Source organism: Pieris rapae, chromosome 5 (assembly GCF_905147795.1).
Source record: "Pieris rapae chromosome 5, ilPieRapa1.1, whole genome shotgun sequence".
NCBI classification, from domain to species: domain Eukaryota; kingdom Metazoa; phylum Arthropoda; class Insecta; order Lepidoptera; family Pieridae; genus Pieris; species Pieris rapae.
In genome coordinates, this window is record NC_059513.1 from 5077699 (window position 1) to 5100607 (window position 22909).

Consider the following 22909-nt stretch of genomic DNA (forward strand, 5'->3'; position numbering starts at 1 on the left):
GTTTTCTTGTCTTCATCCGTTGTGAGGGGCGTCGGGCAAATTAGCGGCTTGCGATCCAGGCCCCCGAGAGACCTGCGGGTGATGCTGCGTTGTCTGTCCTTGCTCTGGTGTCTTGTCTGGTGCGCGTACCAAAGAAGTCTAGTGTCGGGAGGCCTGGAGTGCCTCAGTGCGAGGTGCTGGAGGTGCGGGAAGTGGGACGCGTCTGCCTGCTCCAACATGCGGATTGGAGTGAACAATATAACCGCCTATTCGTTTACCCTTAAATTAAGTTGTACGACACCGCGCTCGATTGGGCCGGCAGCGCTATCTCCTGTAACAAAAGTAGAAGTGATAAAATACTCATTTAAAATCATTCAGAAAACTAAATACAATTCTAAAGTTTGGTCCCTGTGGCAAAGTATCTTTAATATTGGCAGTATTAAAAGGTAACATTAATGATTTTATCTATAATATCTATGCTTATAGTCTGTATCTTTTGTAGCTTTCTTCTAAACTCTATAACTACTTTGAAGTTTCTGTGACATAGGTGTCGTATTTATTTCACATTATATCCATGGAAGCAGCATAATAACTTTTGTAAGAGTTTATTTTATAAGATTTTACTCTAATGAAGGACATTGCGAAGCTTACTATAATTCTTGGAACGTTCTGTGTTTGCCAATCTTATATTCGTCAACCTAATGTTGGTTCTGTACTTTTTTCACCAAAGGATTTGCACAAACATCGATGGACGCAAACCGAACTTGCATCATTACGTACTAGAAGACATTTCCAAAATCTGATACCATCCCCTAAGCTTACCCATTCTATGTCTGATGAATATTTATCAAATCTCGTTAACTACGTAGAAAACTGTTACACGACAGTGATTGATGAAGCAGTTAATCCAACAGAAAAAGATCTTATGACCAATGCTCTATCTGACGTCCTTGGTGGGTACCTAAAGGTTTGGGTCTTACCAATTACAAAATACGCCTACTATGGGGGAACAATTAGTCCTATTAACGCTATAAAACTGTTTCAAATGTACGATAACATCAAACAAAGCTTAAAAACAGATGGAAGTACGTGGAGTAACCCAAATGCGGACTCTCTTCAAACGGTTACTATCAATATTGCATCCAATCCACATGAATGGTTCACAAGAAATACTCGTGAATCTTGCGATAACCTCTCATATTATGAAAAAACAGATAAAGGTCTAACCATACCACTACCTTATATTAACTGGGACCTATATCCACAAACAATGTTTATACCTTTGAAGGACCAGTCGTTGGTACAATTAAATTCTCCAAATTCTTCAAATGCACTCTTGGATTACTATAATGTAGCAACCAGTTGTATACATTCTCTAAACATAGGTACTATTGACGACTTTGGATCGAGGTTCCAAATATGGTTATCAACCGACGTGGTGCCTCATTTAAAAGATGATGATTTATATGTTGCTTTTGGCAGCTGTCTGTCGCTTCTCAACAAAACAAAAGGATTGTATGGAAACGTGGTAAATCTTTGTGATAACGCCTACTCAAATTTACGCTGTAAAGCTGCATCAGCTGGCTTCCCAATTCCTCTTACAAAAAAGAGTATGCTTATAGCTTTTATATTATTGATAGAAGTTATATGGTGTATACCAGTTTTGTACTACTTATTGTGTGGGAAAAAACCGAAGAAGAAACGTGGCGTGAAACATTTTTTTCCATATTTTAAAAAGGATCCAACTACTTTACACGGTGTCAAACTATTTGTAAAACCGAGAACTAGAAATTTGGAGCTTGATGTTGAGTTTCCTACTTATGATCACAAATACTATATGAAATCTACTTCTACAAATGTATCTCGAAACAATGTTTTTAATAATTTGACACATATTAATGAATCATTAAAAAAATGTTTCGCGAATTCGAGTGAATCCAAACATGCAATAAATGCCAATACCTCGAATTCACGTACATATAATTGCAAACCATGCGATAATAAAACATCGTGTTATACTACTAACAGCAAAGCAATGCATAGCAGTTCTACTTATAATTCTACACCTTCCTCTTTTATTCTTTTAGAAGAAAATGAAATCAAAAACTTATCGTATACACATGCTACATTATCTGTGTCTAAAAGTACACTTAAAAGCAAGCCTGATATGAAACTTTGCTCTAATCTAGACACTGGCAACGGTTCTAAGAGATGTCCGTGCACCAGTTGCATTAATAATACTACAGAGAGAAACGTACAGCTTCGCCAGTGTTTCGAAAATATCGAAAAAACTAGTATCAAAGTTAAAAATCCTATAGTAATGAAAATAATAAATGAAGATAAAAAGAAATGTATGTCGTCCTTTGAAAAACATCTAACACAAAAATTAGACCGTATTCAAACTGATTCAACAAATGAAAATAAAGAAACTAAAGTTTTGAAATATTCATTAAAGAACAAAGGAGAAGAAAATAAAGACAAAACGATACCTGTTACAAAACACAAAATTAACCAACCTGAAATTTTAACAGGTAAGACAACAGAGATTTCTACAGAAAACCATGGTAATATACAATCGGGTAAGAGCAATAAATTGTTGCCTGTCAAAGATAATAAACAAAATAATAGGGCTCTAAAACCCGTTTTACAAACTATCAAAACTGACAAAATTAAAACACCGACAACATCAATTAAAAATAAGATTACCACAAGAGTGTCGACACAAGACAAATCCGCAATAGCAGAAGTTTCAAAAGAACATAAAAATATTCAACATGTCATGGCAGACAACGGCAAATCTGTTAAACAAACCAAAAGTATAAAAACAGATATTTCTAATACAGAAAAAGGAGATAAATCTTCTAAATATAATGCCACGCTGAAAGAAATATCTAAACATCATTCTGCTATACCTAAACTTAGTCGTTTTCCTCATAAAACTATTATTTACCCACAGCCAGATAAAAAAACATTAATACCCAAACCATGTAAAATACCTAAACGAATAACTACAACACCATTAAAGGATCTTAATGAACCAATTGCACCAAAAACGCTTGGCAAAATTCGCAAAAAAGCACTAGACGACAGCGCCATTAAGAAAGGTAATAAAAACGATAAATTAAACACTACCTTATAAAAGTGATGGGATTCTTCCAACATAAAGGATTTGTTAATTGTATTTAGTTCTTACATTTATTTAATATCTAATTAAATATTTTAAGAAGTAACATTTTTTGCGTTTAAAATAATTGTCTTAATTTTTTTTTAATACTTATTTCATACTATGATTTAAACTTGAACTGATATCCTACAGAAATCTTTCCATAGTTTCCTTACTTTCCACACTAATCACTCTGACAAATTTATTGCCGCGATCCGGGTATATTACCCGGGTGGGGGATGCCCGGGTTCTGGTGAATTATTGCATATTTTGCCTGGGCCGCTCAGGTGCCGCGGAGGCCACTAATCTGTCATTACAAAGTCCACTTAGCAAATTGGGCTTGGACTAACGAAGAATGTTTGATCATTGTTTTGAGAGTATTTTTCGAGGCCCTTAGATTACAAAAGGTATACAAAAGAAATCTCACAAAATATGAGTTTTCTGACGGAATTCAATATGTATTCTGTATTTACTCTTATTAAAAAATTTAAAAAAATAAAGTACCTATAAAATAATTTAATTCATACTAACACCGAACTGACATCGGACGTCAAAAAACATCGCCAATCAATATCTTCTGGTTTTGTCTCTCAGGATCAGTCATTAGTATTAAATTACATTTTCCCACAAAGCACTTGCGAAAAATAAGCCATGATGAAAATTAAGGTCTGAACATCTTGGTCAAATAACAGATGCACAGTCCAAATTAAAACGGTTGACCATAAATTTACTCGTTTTGTCCACAAATCCCATGTCAATCGGGGATTATCCGGTACAATTGTACGTAATCCCACAACATTCAGTCCAGTATTTATTGCGGTGTGGTCACCCCACTCGATTAGTCTTAGGAGTGGGCTAATCAATTTGTTTATCGTAGTAAATTAATATGATTAAATAGTTTCGAAAAGTTTAGAAATTTTGAAATGTCAACAAAGTTGGTAAATTCCTTCTTGATCCGTCCATCGTCGTCGACAGCCCTCTTTAAACTTCATTAATAGAAAAAACTAATTTGTCTTCTAACAATAAGAAGTAAATATAATAAGTGTTGATAAGAGCAGGTTTCTGTTTATCAAAGACGAGCGTGGACTGAGGGGAATTCTTGAATATATATATATATATTGTAAAATTGTATTGTCCTGGGATTTTAAAAGTTTGTGTTACCTGAATTACCAATAGGAACAGGATATGCGTATGACGTATGGCTCATGACTCATTATCTTGCCATAGTCAAATATTCAACAGTCTGTTTTGCGAAGTGCGCTGAAGCATTATCGTGGTTAAGGAGGATCCTGCTTCGAGGACGCTGCTATCGATTTTTTGTTTACTACTAATAATGATTTCTACTTAAATGTGTAGTGAATTGTGTGTTGATATACAATAAAAAAGATTTATTTTTATTTTACACCAGATGACTTTGCAGTCACAGCAAGTAACAATATTATCAAACGTTATCAGTGGTGGATAACTCCCTAAATAACCCGTTGACAAGGTTTCCATAAAATGAAAATGTCACCAACTCGTAGCAGCTATAATTTAAACAATCTCGCTCCCTTGTTTGCACAGAAACTTGATTTTCCTTAAAAACACTTACGGCCTTATTATACCACATCTTTATGCCTAGGGTTGATGATTTTAAAATATTTTAAAATGCATACAATTTATATTTAAAAAAATAAAGCAATACGATTTATATTTTTTATATAAATCGTTTTAATCGTATTATTATAGTTTGAACCCATTTCAATTCGACTAAAAGCGCCAAAATACATATTTTTTTACGACAAGATATATTATCAATAAAAATATTTTGTTTGCCTAGAAAGTCATACATAATATTGTACGAATTACAAACAGCACTATCAAATTAAAACAATTAAAGTATTTCTAATGTCATAATAATATATTCTAATGTATGTCTCAATTTATAACCTGATTACCTTTAACCTACCCTTTCGTAACATAGATACTAGAAATAAACCTATTTTCTATAACTTTAAAAACAACCAACACTCTAAGCCGAATACAATAGACAACCCTAACTGTAAGTATAGATACTCCTTAGACGCAAGAGGTCGTAAGCCCAAGCAAAATATACAAGTAATTGTAGTAGGTGCGTTTAATTAAGGGCTGGTAACGAGGCCCTTTGGGACGTGGTCGCGATAGCAATATCTTGGCCAAGATGTCGTGTGAAAAATGAATTAGGATCCTTGATAATTAGCGCAGTAATTTCAGTAGTTAAGAAGATTTTTGACAAAAAATTTATCGTTTAATTTTTCTACTTAAAATTGACTGTTTTGCGAGTTCTTTTGTTCATAAACACTGCATTACAATTTACGTTTCTTCGCCATTCTAGTTAACAGTATTAGAGAGTTAGCTTCTAACCCTAGGGTTAACTAACTTCACTTCACTTTGTTACCTTCTTTGTCTATTTTTCTCTTTTGTCTCTTATCATATGCCCGATACTTGTTTTTTAGTACTATCTGCAATACGAAATATTTTCCTTTAAAACTTATTTAACTTTAAAAACATTTATTTTTAATTATAGACCGAGATAAATATATATGTTACAAAAGACGTACCATTAACGTAACATTAACGTTAAATTAAATTATATAGGACTTATTATTTAAAATTTAAACAAATGTTCACAACTCATAAATGTATATTCTTTATTGATGTAGGTAACATAATTTTCTCTTATGAACACTAGTAAAAAATGGTTCTAAATTAACATTTACTGCCAGTTCTGAAATCGGACGGAGACCGTCCGAAAACTGGAAATATTTGTTATACGTGGCTATACCAATAGATTAAACAATCCTTTACCAACATCTTCATACCTATTTATTGAGCGCTAATGTCAACTAACCCGCTAAACCAAGGAACTCGTCACCAATTTATCTGGACCTTTCCAATTCTACCGAAATCCCCTCATCCATACAGTTTTATAGAGGTACAAAAGGGGTGGGTAGGTCATAGTAATTTGCTAGAAACAAATTGCATACAAGGGGACTTAAACAAATTAATCACGCGGTCCAATTTTGCGGAAACAATTCGGGGTGGAATTAAATAGTGGTTGTTATTGGTAGGTATGTGGCTTGACAAATTGTGACAAGCTACAAGCTTTGAAACAAGACAGTATTTAGTAGTGTAGATACTTCAGATGTGGGGTATTTTGTTATTAGCAAAACAGTTGGTAACACTGTCTCGAATAGAACCTCTTTAAAAAAATATCTATTCAACAAACTGGATGGGGAATAGCCTTTAAAATAATAAATTTAGTTACAGATACTATTTGTAACGGATTCAGCAAAAAATCGCCCGTGTCAGTAAGTAAAGTTAGCTTATAAAATATCCAATTAACGAATACTCTTTACATATAGAATTCGAGAACGGCTGGACCGATTGGCTTTATGATCTTGAAATATTTCTGTAAGTTCAGGGAAGATTTACACGAAGGAAAACAAATAATAAGTAAACGAACATACTTAAACAACAATCAAAGCCATTTATGTTTTTGAGACAAAAAATTCAAAAAAGGGTCTCCAAAAATTTGCTTATAGTAAAGTTAAAGCAATTGCTATGTTATAAAGATTTATTAAATTTTGAAACAAATATATGTAGGTGATACGACGACACCATCATCTAGTCACATTATGTAAAAATCAATAACCAAAATTATGCATACTACTATTTGCTGGGAATTACCCAATTTCACCTACCTATGCCACAAACGCATTATTTAAATTTTAACATATAAAAACTAGATAAGACCAGCCCCTCTAATACGACTATTAATCTATTTTTATAAAAGTGCGCTCAAACATAGATTTATTGAAACTCTTATAACAAGATACATCCGCCAAGACGCTACATTATTAGGCGTAATTTGTATTTCCTTTACATTTAATAGTGTTTATTACGAACTAACAAGCGTGTGGTCTTTAAGAATCTGTTTAATTGTTGACCATTTTGGGATGTTGTATATATATATTTATTTATTTATTTATTAAGTCTACAACATCATACATATTACGAAATCTACTGATAATTTTATGAGAATATATGTAAACATAAGTTTTGAAAAAAAAAATAGGAATTAAAAAAATGTATTATATTTAATTATAAATATGTAATTCTTAATACCCTTGAATTTAATAAATTATATTTTCGATTCTTACTAACCAATTAAACAATGTGTTGTATGTGCATATAATTTATCAGTACATATTACAAAATAAAAATTATACAACAGAAAACTTTAATACATGTATAAAACTTATAATAGTATAGAGGCTGCACTGATTTTCATGTTTTTTTTATCTGTTGTCTTTGTATCTGGAAAAGCATCTTTAAAAATCCAATACAAAATGTTCAAAGGTGTCATGTTAGTTGCTAAGAAGTTCGCCGGTCAGCTTGTAATATACGAGAATGTAAGTGTGTACTCCTATTTCACGTGCCACCTGCTGATAGAGGACAAATCTTTGTTTTTATTTTATTTTAATATTCTTTATTACATAAGATATCATATGGAACATGGTGTAATGGCTGCAGCTCCTTACAAACGTTGTGTAAAAGAAAAAACTTGGCGAATCAAAAGAGTGGCGGAGAGTTTACTGCCAGATCATTCGTTCTACGCCCTTGATTTGAAAATTGGGAGTAAATTTTAATGGGAATAAAAAAAAAAATTAATTAGAAGCATTCAATGTACATATCTTTTTCGACGTTCATAAGTGTACATTGTGTTACCTTAATGAATAAATGATTTTGGATTTTGATATTATAGAACATTGGTAACAGTCACCTGTTTATAGTAGACCATTAAAAATTAAAATCGGAAGTTCGCTTCCCCCGCGTCCGGTTGCGATTGGTTGACATGACCTTTGATCCCACCCCACCTGCACACACCCTATGTATTACCTGTAACACCCTCTATATACTAACGGCTTGATTGTTAACCATCGATTGGCGATTCTAACAAACTATTTTTTTACTCAATACAATGCCCACAATCAAATTTTTTAGTACCTACCTTACTTGCTTAATCAGTTGTTCCCAATCTTCTTGTTTTGAGCAGCGGACTAAAAACATTAATTTAATGTTAAATTGCTACATCATTTCAATATTTTTCCCGTTTTAACTATTTAGAAACGTTATAGCCATCATCTTAAAAAAAATATTCATATAAAAAGTAAAATCTGTTTATTCATAGAGTGTTTTTATATTTTATTTTTAACTCTGAAGTCAAACTTACCACAAGAAGTAATAAATTTGGCCACTTGAGTGATAAACAAATTAGAAGTCATAATCTTTAGTATTCGTATAAATCATTGAAGATAACGCACTTTGAACTAAAAACGGAACTCCAAAAAAGACAAGAGCCATTTGGTATATATTAATAAATATTGTTGTTTATGTTTTACTGCCTCCATAGCTTCACTTACGTGGCGTCAACCGTCCTTAGTCGCCGGTAAAACAATATTTGTTTGTTTTCTTTAAATTAGATTTTCACTATAACCAAGTTTTCCAACTTCCAATTCCAGAAGTTAAAAAAAAGAGAAGTGTAGTCGTGAAATTTGAGAACGCTGCAGCAATAAATTGTAATGTTGACAGTATGAAAATATTTCAATTTTCGTTAATAAATGAAATTGCATTGCAAATAAGAGTTATGTTGGTTTAAATTTTTAAGTTAAAATTTATGTTAATAAAGCATAAACATAACAGTAAAATATACAATAAAGTATATTTTATACAGTATTAATTAAAATTAATCAAAATAAATTTATAACAAATTTAGAAAGTTTGGTCCCTGTACCTTTAACGCCAGCAGCATTTCCACGCTATATTGGATATTCGTGGAGCGAGAAAATCATCAGGGGGTTTAGCCAAGATGCCATAACAGTAGCGTATGACAGTAGAGTATGACAGTAGAGTATGACTTAGTAGTCAAAAACTAAATTTGTATGAAAGTTGTCGACTCGACATTTCATTTCTATAAAATTTAGTTTTTGACTTTATAAATACACTACTGTTTAGGCATCTTGACTAAGCCCCCAGCTCTGTTGTCACCAGTACAATCTAACAGGCGCAACTTAAATCTTTAAGTAGCGCCTGTGCACTTGAACTCCAAGGTCCAAGAGTCTCTACTCCAACGTGTACAAAATCGAATTTGGAGGAAAGACTATTATATTATATTTGAGCCGTTTATGTTTATTGTTATATTACTTTCTAGCCGGTTTATGAAGCAGATTCTCTTTTAGCACAGACTATTAAAATTTAAAGCATTTCGTATATGATTTAAATTATTCATTAAAATTTACGGTCACTGCAGTGACGAATTGACGATTTTGTTATGTTGAGAGATTACATTAAAATGCGATAATTTTATACTCAAAATAAAAATGATTTAATGTTTGTGAATAAAGAAAATAAGGTTTAGTTTCATAACTGTCAAGCTTCACTTTCCGCACAGAAAATTTGAATTTAAATTTCTCTTGTGGTTTTAAAGATATATTCTATGGAAGTTGTAAATGCCAAAACCATACCGTTAACAATTCCTTACAACTGATCGCATATTTCAAACAATTAGACGACCAATTTACCTCTAGTTGTAGTTATAAATCTGATTGGAACTATTTCCTAAAGGCCTAGCGATTAAATGTATGGTGAATACACTTTTGAAAATTACAGACAAAAGTTAAAAACGGTCTGATTCAAAGCCGTACAAATAAACGACTTCGAAACACATACAAAAAAGTTAAAGTGAAAATGAGCCGGTCACATTGCCCGCATTTGTCATGGCCGATGGGTCAAGAAGACCTTTACTTGGAAGGTGGGAAGAAGAAAGAGAGGACGTCCACCAGAAACTTGGGTAGAAGGAACAAAAGATAGAGGGACAAAATTGGAAAATTGTCACAACAAGTGGGGTAATTTGGAGGAGGCCTCCGTCGGAGGTCGAGTACTGACATGGTCTTAGTGTAGTTTTAGTGTACTACTCTAATAAGGAATATTTTTATAATTAAGATGAGCTTGTTTGACTTATTTGCATTCAACTTGCGCTTTAACATTTTTGGGTCTAGGCCACAGATTTCTGTCTATTCAGACTATGTTATTTATACTTGAACATATTAATAACTATTTTTAATTTATACAACAAACTAAAATCACACTATTTTTGCTTAATACAAGCAAGTGGAATTTCAGCCAATCATATCCGAAATTATTAAATATATTTATATTGCGCGTAACGATAGCGCGTGTAACGATAGATTTTATTTTAATACATGATTATTGTCAATTGTAAATGGTTTAATATTATTCCTTATTGAATTCGCCCTATAATCAATGAATTGTCACACTTTTTCAGCTTACCACGAACAAGTATAGTAAATATTAAGAAACTAGACGTGAACCAAACTAACCAACTTGCTCCCTAACTATAACATCTATTACGCCAATAGCGTCCAACGCATAATTCAATGAACAATGGCCTGGACATTCTAATCCAGGCCTGGCCCGGGCATAATGAAATTCCGGGTTATATTACCCGGGCAATGATACGTCATCAGGACAATTAACATTGTACACAACACGTTTCAATTTGATATACGCGCTAATAATAGTGAACCATTGTCTATGCGTAGAAATTTGCATTTGATATAATCTGTGCTTTAAAACTAATCTGTAGAACGAAATATACATTATTTTGTGGACGACGTAAAAGTCGTAAAAAATAAGCATAAATACTAGAAATATAAGGTTGACAAATACAAAATATTGGCTATAGAAGCAAAGTAATATTGAAATTTTTTCTATATACATAGTGAATTTATTACTTTTGTTACATCCTCAAAATAAAATCTGAATCTGAATCTAAATCTAAAATCTGCTTCTAAATTTAGCAGCTAGCATTACAATGCTAAGTGATTAAGAAGATAAGTGCAAAAGTAACCCCATTTTGCCGTAAAACGCATAAGAATGTATGAAGGGTGATATTAAGCGATGCATTCACAATAGCAGGTGTAGTCAGACAGGGCTCTGCATACTGACTTTAAGTAATTGGCCTAGCCTCAGGGCTGAGGCGAAGTCAAAAGACCTAGTTTCAACTGATTACAAAGCTAGTGGTTTCTCGCGAATACTTCTGCACATAATTTTGTGATTATACATTGCTGCTACTTCCATAAGTCTTTATTAGATTTATTAAGAGGATAAAGAGGCGCTACAACCTTTTATCTGGGCCAGAGATTTGACCTAGATTTTTAAGTTATAACAAGTAGCTTTCAAGTCTGAACATAATTCTCCTTTTAATATAAGCCTATGGTTAGAGGATAAAAGGCATAGATTAATAAATACGTATGTAAATATTTTTTGTATTTAAGTAACATTTTTAACATATACCTAGCGAAACACGGTCCTAAGTTTTATACCAAAGTCAAAGCAAAGATTTTTTAGATATGTACTTAATTTTTTTTTAATACACCAAAATTACAACTAAGAAATATCTTACAATACTGTTTTGCATTATTTCAGCATTAAATACTTAGTATATCATTAAAAGCTAGCAAGCTAACTTCAGTTTAAATTAGACAATTGAAAAGCAGATAATAAAGAAAAGGGCACAGATGATAAAACCTTTGAATTCCAACCCTAAGTCGGTGGTAGGTCGCCCACAATGGAACTCTATCACAATGAGTGGCGCCTTCATTATTTACAAATGAGCGTATAAATCTCTCGCGAACGACTCTAACTGTAATACAAATTGCGAATCTCCCTCTCTCTTTCGCGCAATTTTAAATCCCTATGATGCAGAGAGGGAGGTGTATAAGTGTCTTGATTATTAGTTGTAAACCCACAGTTACAAGTGTTCAAAATTTATGAAGTCGAAATAATCGCTCAATCACTAATGCTCATATGTTGATCTGTGGTTATTACAATGTAGACATTATGTCATATACAGATAACAAACAATTTAATGACAGTACAATTATTGTTAAAGCCATGCAAGTTATAGACGAACCGTTTGTGTATAAATGTCTACAGAAGATTAGTTGCCAGATCACTATATGAAACAACTTATTGTTTTACATTTACATAATAGAGACTGTAACTTCTTGGACTGTCTTATGTCAAATCTCGTTTTTTAGTAAATTAGGGTTCACTTATATTACCCATTACTCTTAAGTTAAGACTATATCGTAATTTTATATGATGTCTCTGAAGAGAGAATTTCCAAAAAAAAAACATTTTACGCGAGTAAATGTTGTAAAAAAATACATACATTAAAATTTGTTTAACAAGTACCTAACTTCGCTCTTAAAAAGTGTTACAAAAAATCCCCTTTAAAACCCACAACAGTAATAGTCAAGTCAACAACGTCTTAAAACGATTACAGACACTCGTCAAGGTGTGAGGGGGTGGAACACGTAAATCGCATTAGATATGTTAAATCGTGGCTCTCGGGGGGTTGAAGATATTTTTTCGCGACGTTTTTATGCGTATCGCTTACTTTTCAGATTATTGTGCTGGCAACATTTGCATACATTGACGTGTAGCGCGAGCGATGCGTTTTGATATTTTGATTTTGATTGCGTATTGATGTATATGAAAGACAATTGACAGTTAAAGCAGTCTGTACTAAATATATTTCAATGGTTAATCTGTATTGTTGAGTGGAATATACTAAAAATGGCTTAAGACATTACAATGCGCAAAGTCGATGAGAACTTGGAGAAACTAAACAGAAGGCAAAAAATCACGTGGGCGTTCACCAAGCAGATGAACCGATCAAGCCCTCATCGTCCTCAATACTATACACTGTAATAAGAAAGGCGCTGGTCAGGAACCGGTGGTAACAGAATGTCCGCTCCAGGTGTTTTCTTGCTTCGACGCTCAAACATGAGCTACCGACCGAAGATATATATGTATATATATACTGTTGTTATATGTTATACTGTATACCATATGTATGTGGTACTTGGATTTAATTTTTAAAAGACATTTAATAATTTTCGTTGAACCCTTCGATATTAATTAGCGAAAAGTAAATATAAAGCGAGATAATTTCATTTTTTAAAGATATTTACACTTGGTTTAGCGATAACTTCACAAGTCCCTAACCCCTTTGTGTACAATCGGATAAATGTCACCCCGCTCAGCAAATATCTCTCGGCTCGTAATCGTATCATGTTATTTTTGCGGACTAAGTTTATTTGATTCGTTTTACGGAAATTTCTTGTATATAGATAATATGAAAGGGAGTGCAGTCACATAGTAGCATGATACTCCCAACCCAAAGATAGTTGGTTCGAAAGCCAGCATTGCAATAAATTTTCACGTGCACTTATAACTATAGGTCATATCAATAAAAGCAACTTGTAATGTTTTTGGTCTGAGATGGCACAGAAGACAGAAATTGCGATCACAACAATCAGTTTGTTCGAATGTTTATGACATCAGCCCTACGAAAAAGAACTACACCAAACTTGCATACAAAAATTTCGGGATCAGTACCGCTATTGAAAGAGGTTACATGTACACAGATTACTATTACATGAATACAGATTACAGAGTAAGGGCGCTGACGACATCAGGTTGTGGCACTGCTACATTTGTCTTCTTATTCTTGGAAATTTTTGCACATGTATCATATTTTTAGCAGATTTCTTGTTGAATATTGACCTACATATAAACTATAAGAGTTTGTTGCCACATATGTCACAGAATAATACAAATACCAAAACTCAAGATTTTGATTAATTAACGTTAAATTTCCACAGTTTAGTAGCTAAATCCATTCCCAACAGCACGTGCTAATAATGATCGAGCAAAAATGTCTCCCTTCAAACGTTAACTCTTTCAAGATAAGATGTTCTTAATAAAACCTCCAGCCAGTCTTAAAGGACCTCTCCTCTGAACCGATATGCGGTTAATTCAAACTGTTCTCGGTAATAAATTTAAAGTTTGAGGATCAAGGATTATTGGTTTTAATTTACAGCTTTTGTTCAAATTTAAGTTAATGATTTGAAATTATTACTTTGTCAGTACACGATTTGATTCCTGCTGTTTCATTAACTTGATTCAGATGACAGTCAAGAGAAATCTTAATGAAAATTAACACAAGTCTTTCCTGGGGTAAATAAAAGTATACCTTTTATTGCAATATAATGTTAACATACTTTTTTACACATAGAAATTATATTATATAAAATATATATGCATGGTCATAAACTTAAGAATACTTCCATAGTTATAGAATAACATGACACAATTCTTAAAAGCCAGCAACGTAATCGCGAGCCTTCTGGCATTAAGAGAGGCGGTGTAGTGGATAGCGGTATCACTGACGTTTGCCCCCGTTCTATAAAAAAATACATAATTAATTATTAATGTTGTGTACATTAATATACATGTAATTATACGAATAGATGCAAAGTTATAGTTACACAGAAGTGAAAGATATCATATAATATTATACACACATAATTGTATGTGTGTGAGTTACTAAGTATAGTATTAAAAAAGAAAAGTTGAATTTTTTTTTTATTAAATTATACCATGAACTAGTCAATTACAAACCGATCTACCAAAAAATTTCCCTATTTTTTTGCAAAATGTCACAGCTTACCACAACTTTTATGATCTAGATGGCCTTTTCATTTTAATAGCAAATCGTCTCCAAAGGCCGTGCCCTTCCGACCAAATGTCATGGCCTTTGAGCTTTAATACCTTTGGGAGTTAGCAATTACTACCAGTTCTTACAAACCGTAACCACCAAAGTAGTCTTAGGTACCTAGAAAAATAGTTATGTTGATTTTAAATCTCGACGAAGACGAACCTAGACCTGCCTTATTGCCCGACGCCGATTGTGGATGTTAGAAGTGTGGATTTCTTAACTTTGTAAAAGTATATTTAGAATTAATAAAAACATCAATTAGTTCGGTCAGATTTCCAACTTAAAGGCTCTATAATAATTTACTCATGGTTGTGTCTCTCGTTCAACGTTATGGCTCTATAATATTTGTGATCGTTCGGCTCAAATTAGGCAAGTATGAAACATTTGTTTTTTAAGTATTTTGATATAAATAATTAAACTTTTATTTCTTGCAAAATCAAAGAAAATTAAACTTAATCCTATTATAATTTTAAAAAAAATACACTCATTTTTAATCAATTTTTATCTAGACTACCTATATTATCTCTCTTCCTCTTCCAAGGATCTCCAGGTATTTTCTGTTCTGTTTCTGTTGTGTTTACATGCCTTTCCAAGTTCCTAAATGGAGATGCCATTTAACTATAAAGAATAATTATGGCAGCGGTAGCTTTTTGATAAATAAATACATTATATATCAAATAAAGCTGAAGTGGTCAAGGGGTATGTGTCACAAAATGGATGACTTATTCGAAATTTAAAATGCGTACCATAAATGACAGATTATACTCGCGGGAGTGATCAACTATGTCGGCCTACTCTATGGTCTCAGTAACCCTCTGCCCTTAATAATTCAAAGGGCTGCTTTTGTTTTATCAATAAAGTTTTTGTTAATAGATGAACTAGAGATCTCTATACGTTATAGTTTATAATATGAAGTCAATTTTTCATTTATTATAAATTTACATATATTATTAATACACAGGCTGCATGTTAAAAATTATTTGTAATATCTTACTAGCCAATATGTGCGTCTATTATTTTTGCAATTAGTTTTACACAGGCGTTTTTTTCTGTACTGGTAGTGAATATTTATTTATTTATCAGGAAAGAAACATAACTTTAAACAAACAAAAAGAAGACAAATCAAATATAAAAATAATACTATTAGATGTATCCTACAACAGTTTTACACACATGACAACAGACGGGATACGGACGGACCAAGTAGACAATAATTTATAAAAGCACACAACGACAAAAAAGCAAATAATTACAATAACAAAAATATAAAAAATAATGTAAAGTCATGTTGACTTACTTAATATTTTATTAACATAAAATTATTAGTAAAATGACTGATGAATTTATGGTGTAATCCGGTTTGGATATATTTTTAAATTAAAAGATATAAATATCTTTTATTTTAAATATGTGGATAAAATAAATAAAAACAAATCGGCGTATTCGTCTCTGTCTACAGCATCTATTCTATCTACTCTATCATTACTTCTAAAGCATCAATCAACATTGCTATAATAAGAGATATAACTGTAATACTTTAAAAATAAACTTATATTTTCTTCACGAGGGCACTTACTCACAATTGTATACAATATACCTCGTAAAGCCGTGTTCATTTTTATAAAACTCATCAACAAAGTATACTTCTCTTGAGTAAATTCAACGCGATCCATCATGTTATATTATTGAATTACAACCCCTATATCGCGACCCATCCAATTATGAAGTAATTATAATTACCTTCTGCACTTTCTTCCTCGTTATTGCATCATATGCTGTCGCAGCCATGCATCACTTTGTAATTTTTGACATCATTCAATTAGTAGTAATTTACAATTAGCCCATACAAATAAATCAACCTTTTGCTATTGTTTGTACTTAGATAAAAAAAGGCTTGTAAAAACTAAAATTAGACGTAAAATATTTTTATATTTTTTGTAAAATGTAGGATTACCAAAATTATCTGGTATTTGGTATAGTATAAGTATGGAGTACTTTAATAAATGTTATACAATACTTGTATTAGCCATAAATGCTACAAAAATAAATAATAAATATTAGGAACTTTTTTGGTCTTCTACTTAGAAAGATTTTAATGTTAAATTTAAATTCGTAAAGTTACTTAATGTAATATTAGCAGCCGTGGCCGTATTTGAAACTACACCGAAAAAACATTCTTATGTAGTTCGAATATGTATCGTGTGATCTGTATTAATATGTATATATCTCTAATAAATCCTTTTACCTGGTATACCGTTTATAAAACTTTCGGATAGTTATTTAATATAATAATAAATTGCGCAGGAAAATGGTGAAATATTAAGTTTTACCTTATAGATACTCCAGGTAAGAGAAATTATAACCAACACCTATATTTATTATAAGTTAATAGCGAGTGGTACCTTTTGTAAATTTCATAAACCTAAACACAATTCATATTTTTCAATAGTAGTGCAAACTTTTCATGAGGCGGGCTTCCGTTTCCTGCAATGTCAAATTTTTAAAACGATAAAACATGTATGTGTGTACCAATGTATAGCCTATTGTCCTCACACGTGACATTAAAGGGGTTTCGAGTGTGCTTTTTCAATTTGCCGCCGCTAATGTGGAACAGGGATAGTAGGAGTAGAGGGAATCAGACATTCGATTTGAAAAATTTAATTCCACAGTAAATCTGAAATGCTTATGTACAAAGTAGAGTACTATATTTACCCAAATTTAAATATGGTCATACAATAATAAACTCGTCTTGCTTACAGTTTACATTTTGCAAAAAGTTATTTATATTTCTCGCTTTATAAAAGTTTACGTTACGCAGCACAAAATGTTAGTATATTGTCTTGCGTCTATTGTCGCGTAAATTGTAATAAGTTATTATTCTTATATTTGTTTATTCGTAGATTGTACATTTAATTGTAATGCTTTTTTGAGTTTTTTTTTTATTAATATTAACCTGTCATTGGATGATATTTCACTTATTTATCTTCTGTTAGTTTTGGCTACGTAAATAAAAATTAATGGCTGGACCGATCTGGCTAATTATGATCTTGAAATATTTCTGAAAGTTCAGGGTAGATTTGTTCGGTAAGATACAAAAATAATAAACGAAAGAAAGAAAACGTCAACGATGTCATAATTTTTTTTTTAATATGAGGACTGTTTTAAGAAAAAAAAATAAGTTTTGAACAAATATGTGATACAAAGTTCACTGATGCGATGCATGTATATAAAATTACGTAATAAATAATCGATAAATTAAATGCTCCACAACTTTTACTATTCTTAGTCAAATCAAGTTCGTGTAATAGTGGAACATTTTTTCAATAGTCTGTTCAAAAAACCTTCGCGGACAGAGTGCAGCGGAAATGAAACGGAGCATGTGTCGATTGAATCCCTCCGAAATTGTGGCGGGAAAATATGCTACAGATACAAAACGAACCTCGTCATACGTGGCTTGAATTTTGAGTTCGCATTTTCCAATATAGATAACATAATAACACCTGCTCTTTATGGAAAGTATAAAAGGAGGCAACATAAATTGATAATGTTTTATGTAGAGACATTTAATTAAAGATAAAATAACAATTGGAGTTACAAAAAATTCAAGTCCAATTGATAAGCTGTAAGATAATCATTTAGGTAAGGTTAGAAAACGATATATTTGTTTGTACTTACTTAAAACCAATAGTGTAGAAGATGTAATTAAGTTATTTATTAGACAAATAGAAACAAGAACAAAAAAACATAATTTCTTAATTTAGCTTGCCAAAGTATTATAGGACAAACTTTAATGAGAAATTCGCGAAAAAAATTGAAATCGCAGAGCGTAAACGAAAAATTAAAAAGCCCCGGCGGAAACGGCAATGCGGCCATCTTTCATCTGAAACATAACGACTTTAATTACCAGATGCAAAAATTTTACAGACAATGTTTATTAATTACTTTGTTATCTCATATAGATGCAATTTTGTATTACTGTTTCATGTTTCATAAGTCGTCAATTAGTTAATAAATATTGTATTATTGAATACAAAACGTTTACTAGATAACTGACATTGTCTGGTGTAAAAAAAAATTCTGACCAGAAAAGAAAGTTTACTTTATAATCAGTAAATCAGTACTATGTTCAGGGGGTTTAGTCAAGATGCCTTAACAGTAGTGTATGTAGAAAGACGAAAACTAAATTTGTATCAAAATTTATCGATACGAACTGTAATTTTCATAGAAATTAAGTTTCGACTTTCTACATACACTTCTTCTTCTTCTTCAATGGAGAGGCCATTACTGGAGGTTGGCCGTCAGTTTTCTGAACCGCGTCTTGTCCTGCGCCAGATGCAGCAACTCTTCCGAATTTGCAATACCGCTCCCTGACGTTGCGAAGCCATGACTTCTTCCTTCGATCAACACGCCGTTTTCTCTGGATTTTACCCATTATTATTAGTTGAAGGAGGTGGTAGCGGTCATGGCGCAATACGTGGCCCGGGTACACAACTTTTCGTTGCTCAATGTTCTGCATAAGTTTTTTCACCACTCCAACTCGTCTCAGAACCTCCTCCACCTTCTGGATCCAGCTGATACGAAGCATGCGTAGATTGCACCACATCTCAAATGCTTCTAAGCGCCGGCGGGTATCTTCTTTAATTGTCCAAGCTTCACAGCCGTACAGAACAATTGGCCATATGTAACAAAGGAGAACTCTGACTCGGAGTTTACAGCAGTATGCATACACTACTGTTATTTAATAACCCTGCTGGGGTTCAGTCAAGATGCCTCTGATTAAGCCCCAACATTGTTATTCCGTATCTTACAATAAAATAGTAGTAGTATGAACTACGATGAAATAATTTATAGAGCCAATAATATGTGACACTTCAATACCAAAACTTTTATCTTATGTATGATAATGACAGTTGTATGGAAATGACATTAGCTCACGCTTTGTTACTTAACCATTTTCATTATAAAAAAACATTCAGCTTTAGTGGGTCACGTCTATCGAAAAGTGATTTTGTATCAAGTCCCAATTGAGTCACATTCAAATTACTAGTCATTTCTAGTTAAATTTCGTTAACTCTCTTTTCACTAATTTCTGCAGCACTTAGTGCATAGTGTAAAAAGTGAACACGTTCTGCAACCCTATTCCGAAATATCACTTTAGTAATGGATGTCACGGGCTCCAAGTGCTCTAGAAAGCAATGGAAACCTCGCTGCCACGGATAGTTAAATATCTCTTTCACTAAGCAAAAACCTGTTGTAGCACCTCTATTTAAAGACTATTTCCCTGTAGCATTTATATTCAAAGATGGCTTGATGCAACATCCGCGAGAGAGCAACACATTAGCGACATCTCTCGACAGGAGTGAGAAAATTGCGCTGAAATTAAAATGTTGAGTTCGCGTCTCGACACTTGTAACAAAATATTGACAGCAGACAGATTAAATATAATTCTTTCGTTTTATAATAGCATGCGTGGTGTTTAAATATCTTTTCACTATTTCCTGGGTAGAATAGTACATACATATTCGTCCTATTTCTCTTAAGGGAGTCGGTACGGAATAAGTTTAAGGCATTTCATATTATGACACTATCTGGTCAATATATTCTTGCCGCAAATGGTGACTTTCACCAAGTATACGACCAACCAAGCTTCAGAAGATAAACCACTCCTTATATGGAAATTGTATTAGTTTTTACATAAAATTCCCAAAGCGAAATTAAGGAATTATCATTAAATGAATTCAAAGATCTCGTTAAACGTGAATTAACGGACTGATTTGCTCAAACATTTAATGACTCAAAACTTAGCTATTAATAAGAGATGCGGAGAGTTTCTGGCCAGTTATTGTAGCCCGCTCTAAGCCCTTGACTTGGGACATCAATCGTAATGTAAACTTGGAATTAATTTACCTTCTCATCTGACGATAGTTGTTTACCTATATGAAGTTTTTAATTTTGACTTTGACTTAACAATATCTTAAATAACAAATAATTAATAAATAATTTCGGAAACTTTTGCATTATTCCATGCAATGCACAATTAAAAATGCACAAACAAAAACGTATATTTATATAAACATTTAAAAGAAAAAAAACAGTGTTTTAAGAATGGGCTTAATGGGCAAACAAACCATAGAAACTATAATATTCATTATTACGTCTTCTACCTAAATACAAAATCTAAATGGGATGTATAAAAACTAATAATTGCAATAATGTCATTTTTTTATTAAACAATAATATTTTGGTAAAGAAATCGATGGTCACGACCTGAAGAGGGCATTGCGCGATAAAGCAAATATTTTTCAAGGTTAACAATAACTTGATACAAATGAAAAAGCATTTCTTTAATTAAGTAATGTTATATTAATAAAATGTACACCTATATATTTATTAAGGTCTCAGCAATAAATAAATAAATATTCTATTCGAAATGGCTTTGGCTACCTTTGGCTTTTATACTTTTCTGTTGGGCCACGAATCTATGGATTAACGCACTGTTTCCGAGGGAATTTTGGCCACTGTTTGCTGCAAAGATTTTTTAAGAGACTCAAGTCCACTAGGACCAGTCTCCGGCTTTTATAAAGTCTTAGAAAGTCCACGGTGTATTTAAAAAAAAATGAGAGGTTTCACAACATGACCCAATATCCTGTATCTTGATCCGTTGGCTGAAGTTTTCACTTCATTATCACAATAATTTAGTTTTGTGACTTCTCGACATATCAATACTATTTTTTTTTCGCCCTACCGAACCATCACTGACGTAGGATGACCTTTCCGATCACATACAATCATTATTTTGCTTATTGCAGTGTTCTTCAATCGTGAAAATTTTTTCATAAAAAAATGTTTTTATGTAGCAGTATTCATGGCCAGAGTTAGTTAAAAAGGTATGTGTTTTTGTTCAAATTAAATTTAACGCTATCACGAAAATTATAGCGAGTTTCTTAATTCATAGGAATTTAAACGTAATCTTCGTAGTTAAACATAAGACAATCCTGTACATTCCTATAATTATCTTCATAGTTACCAAGATATATGTACTTAATATATTTTATTTATTTATAGCCTTATATAAGAATACATAATATATACATTATAGCTATTGTTTTTGTTAAACTACGATAACTGATTCTGTGTGCCCATGGATAAAGGCCTCCCCCATTTTCATTGTTAAAATTTAAATTTGAAAGGACATGACAATCTTCGAATGATATGGCACTATTGGTAAGTATATAGGCGATCTCATTTTTAAAGCGCCCGTCAGGGGATAACCATGTCCACCTTCTGTTTTTTTTTTCTTGTATAGTGAATATAAGATGACTTATGACTAAGTGTTGTTCGAAAGCTAAATCTATTAGTTTCTTTTCTTTCCATTTCTTGATCTTTTTTCCCTCGTAGTACTTAATATATACCTATATATAAACTAACAAATAATGTATGAATTATCATTTTATAAAGTTTAGGTTATAAACAAGATCTCGGTACGTTTTATTATTCAAAGTAGATTACTTTAAGTATAGCCTACTTTACAATCAAGTCGTTATTGCTGGTTCACTCATTAATATGTGATTTATTCTATCTACATATTATGTAGATTGTGATTTATTTACGCAGTTAGAATTAAGGAAAGATCAGAAATATAAGTCTTATGTTTTAAGTAGCTTAAAGGGCTTATAAATGGATGAGATTTATTTATTAAAAAAACAATAAATCAATAAAATATTACATATTTACTCCTAATACTTGACAGAATGATCGTAGAAATAGTAGCGATGGTGAATCTTTACCAGATTCACCGTTAATTATATATCATTTAATGTCTATTCTACAAATGCCCAATAAAAAGTACGTAGGTACTTCCAGTGCGTGCTTTTTTACGTAGAAACCGGAATATTATATAAATATGAACTTGAATTATATATTTATATCTTACTCTATGTATAATATTATAATGATTTCATAATAAAGTATAAATGTTATAAGTAATATAAAACGTTGTTTCTTAGTGTTTTTTAAAAAACACACTAACGAGACCTAAAATCTAAAATGAAATGTATTCATCCTTTTAAATTTAACCAACATCCAAAAGAAATGGA

General features: G+C 32.1%; 1 protein-coding gene across 1 annotated transcript; it reads left to right on the top strand.

Annotated features, from left to right (window-relative positions):
- The first annotated feature begins 574 nt into the window (after positions 1-574).
- LOC111003192 lies at positions 575-3118 on the top strand. The gene has a single exon (XM_045628321.1). It carries the CDS (start codon positions 608-610, stop codon positions 3116-3118), a length of 2511 nt encoding a protein of 836 aa, XP_045484277.1. The 5' UTR covers positions 575-607.
- Positions 3119-22909: the final 19791 nt, after the last annotated feature.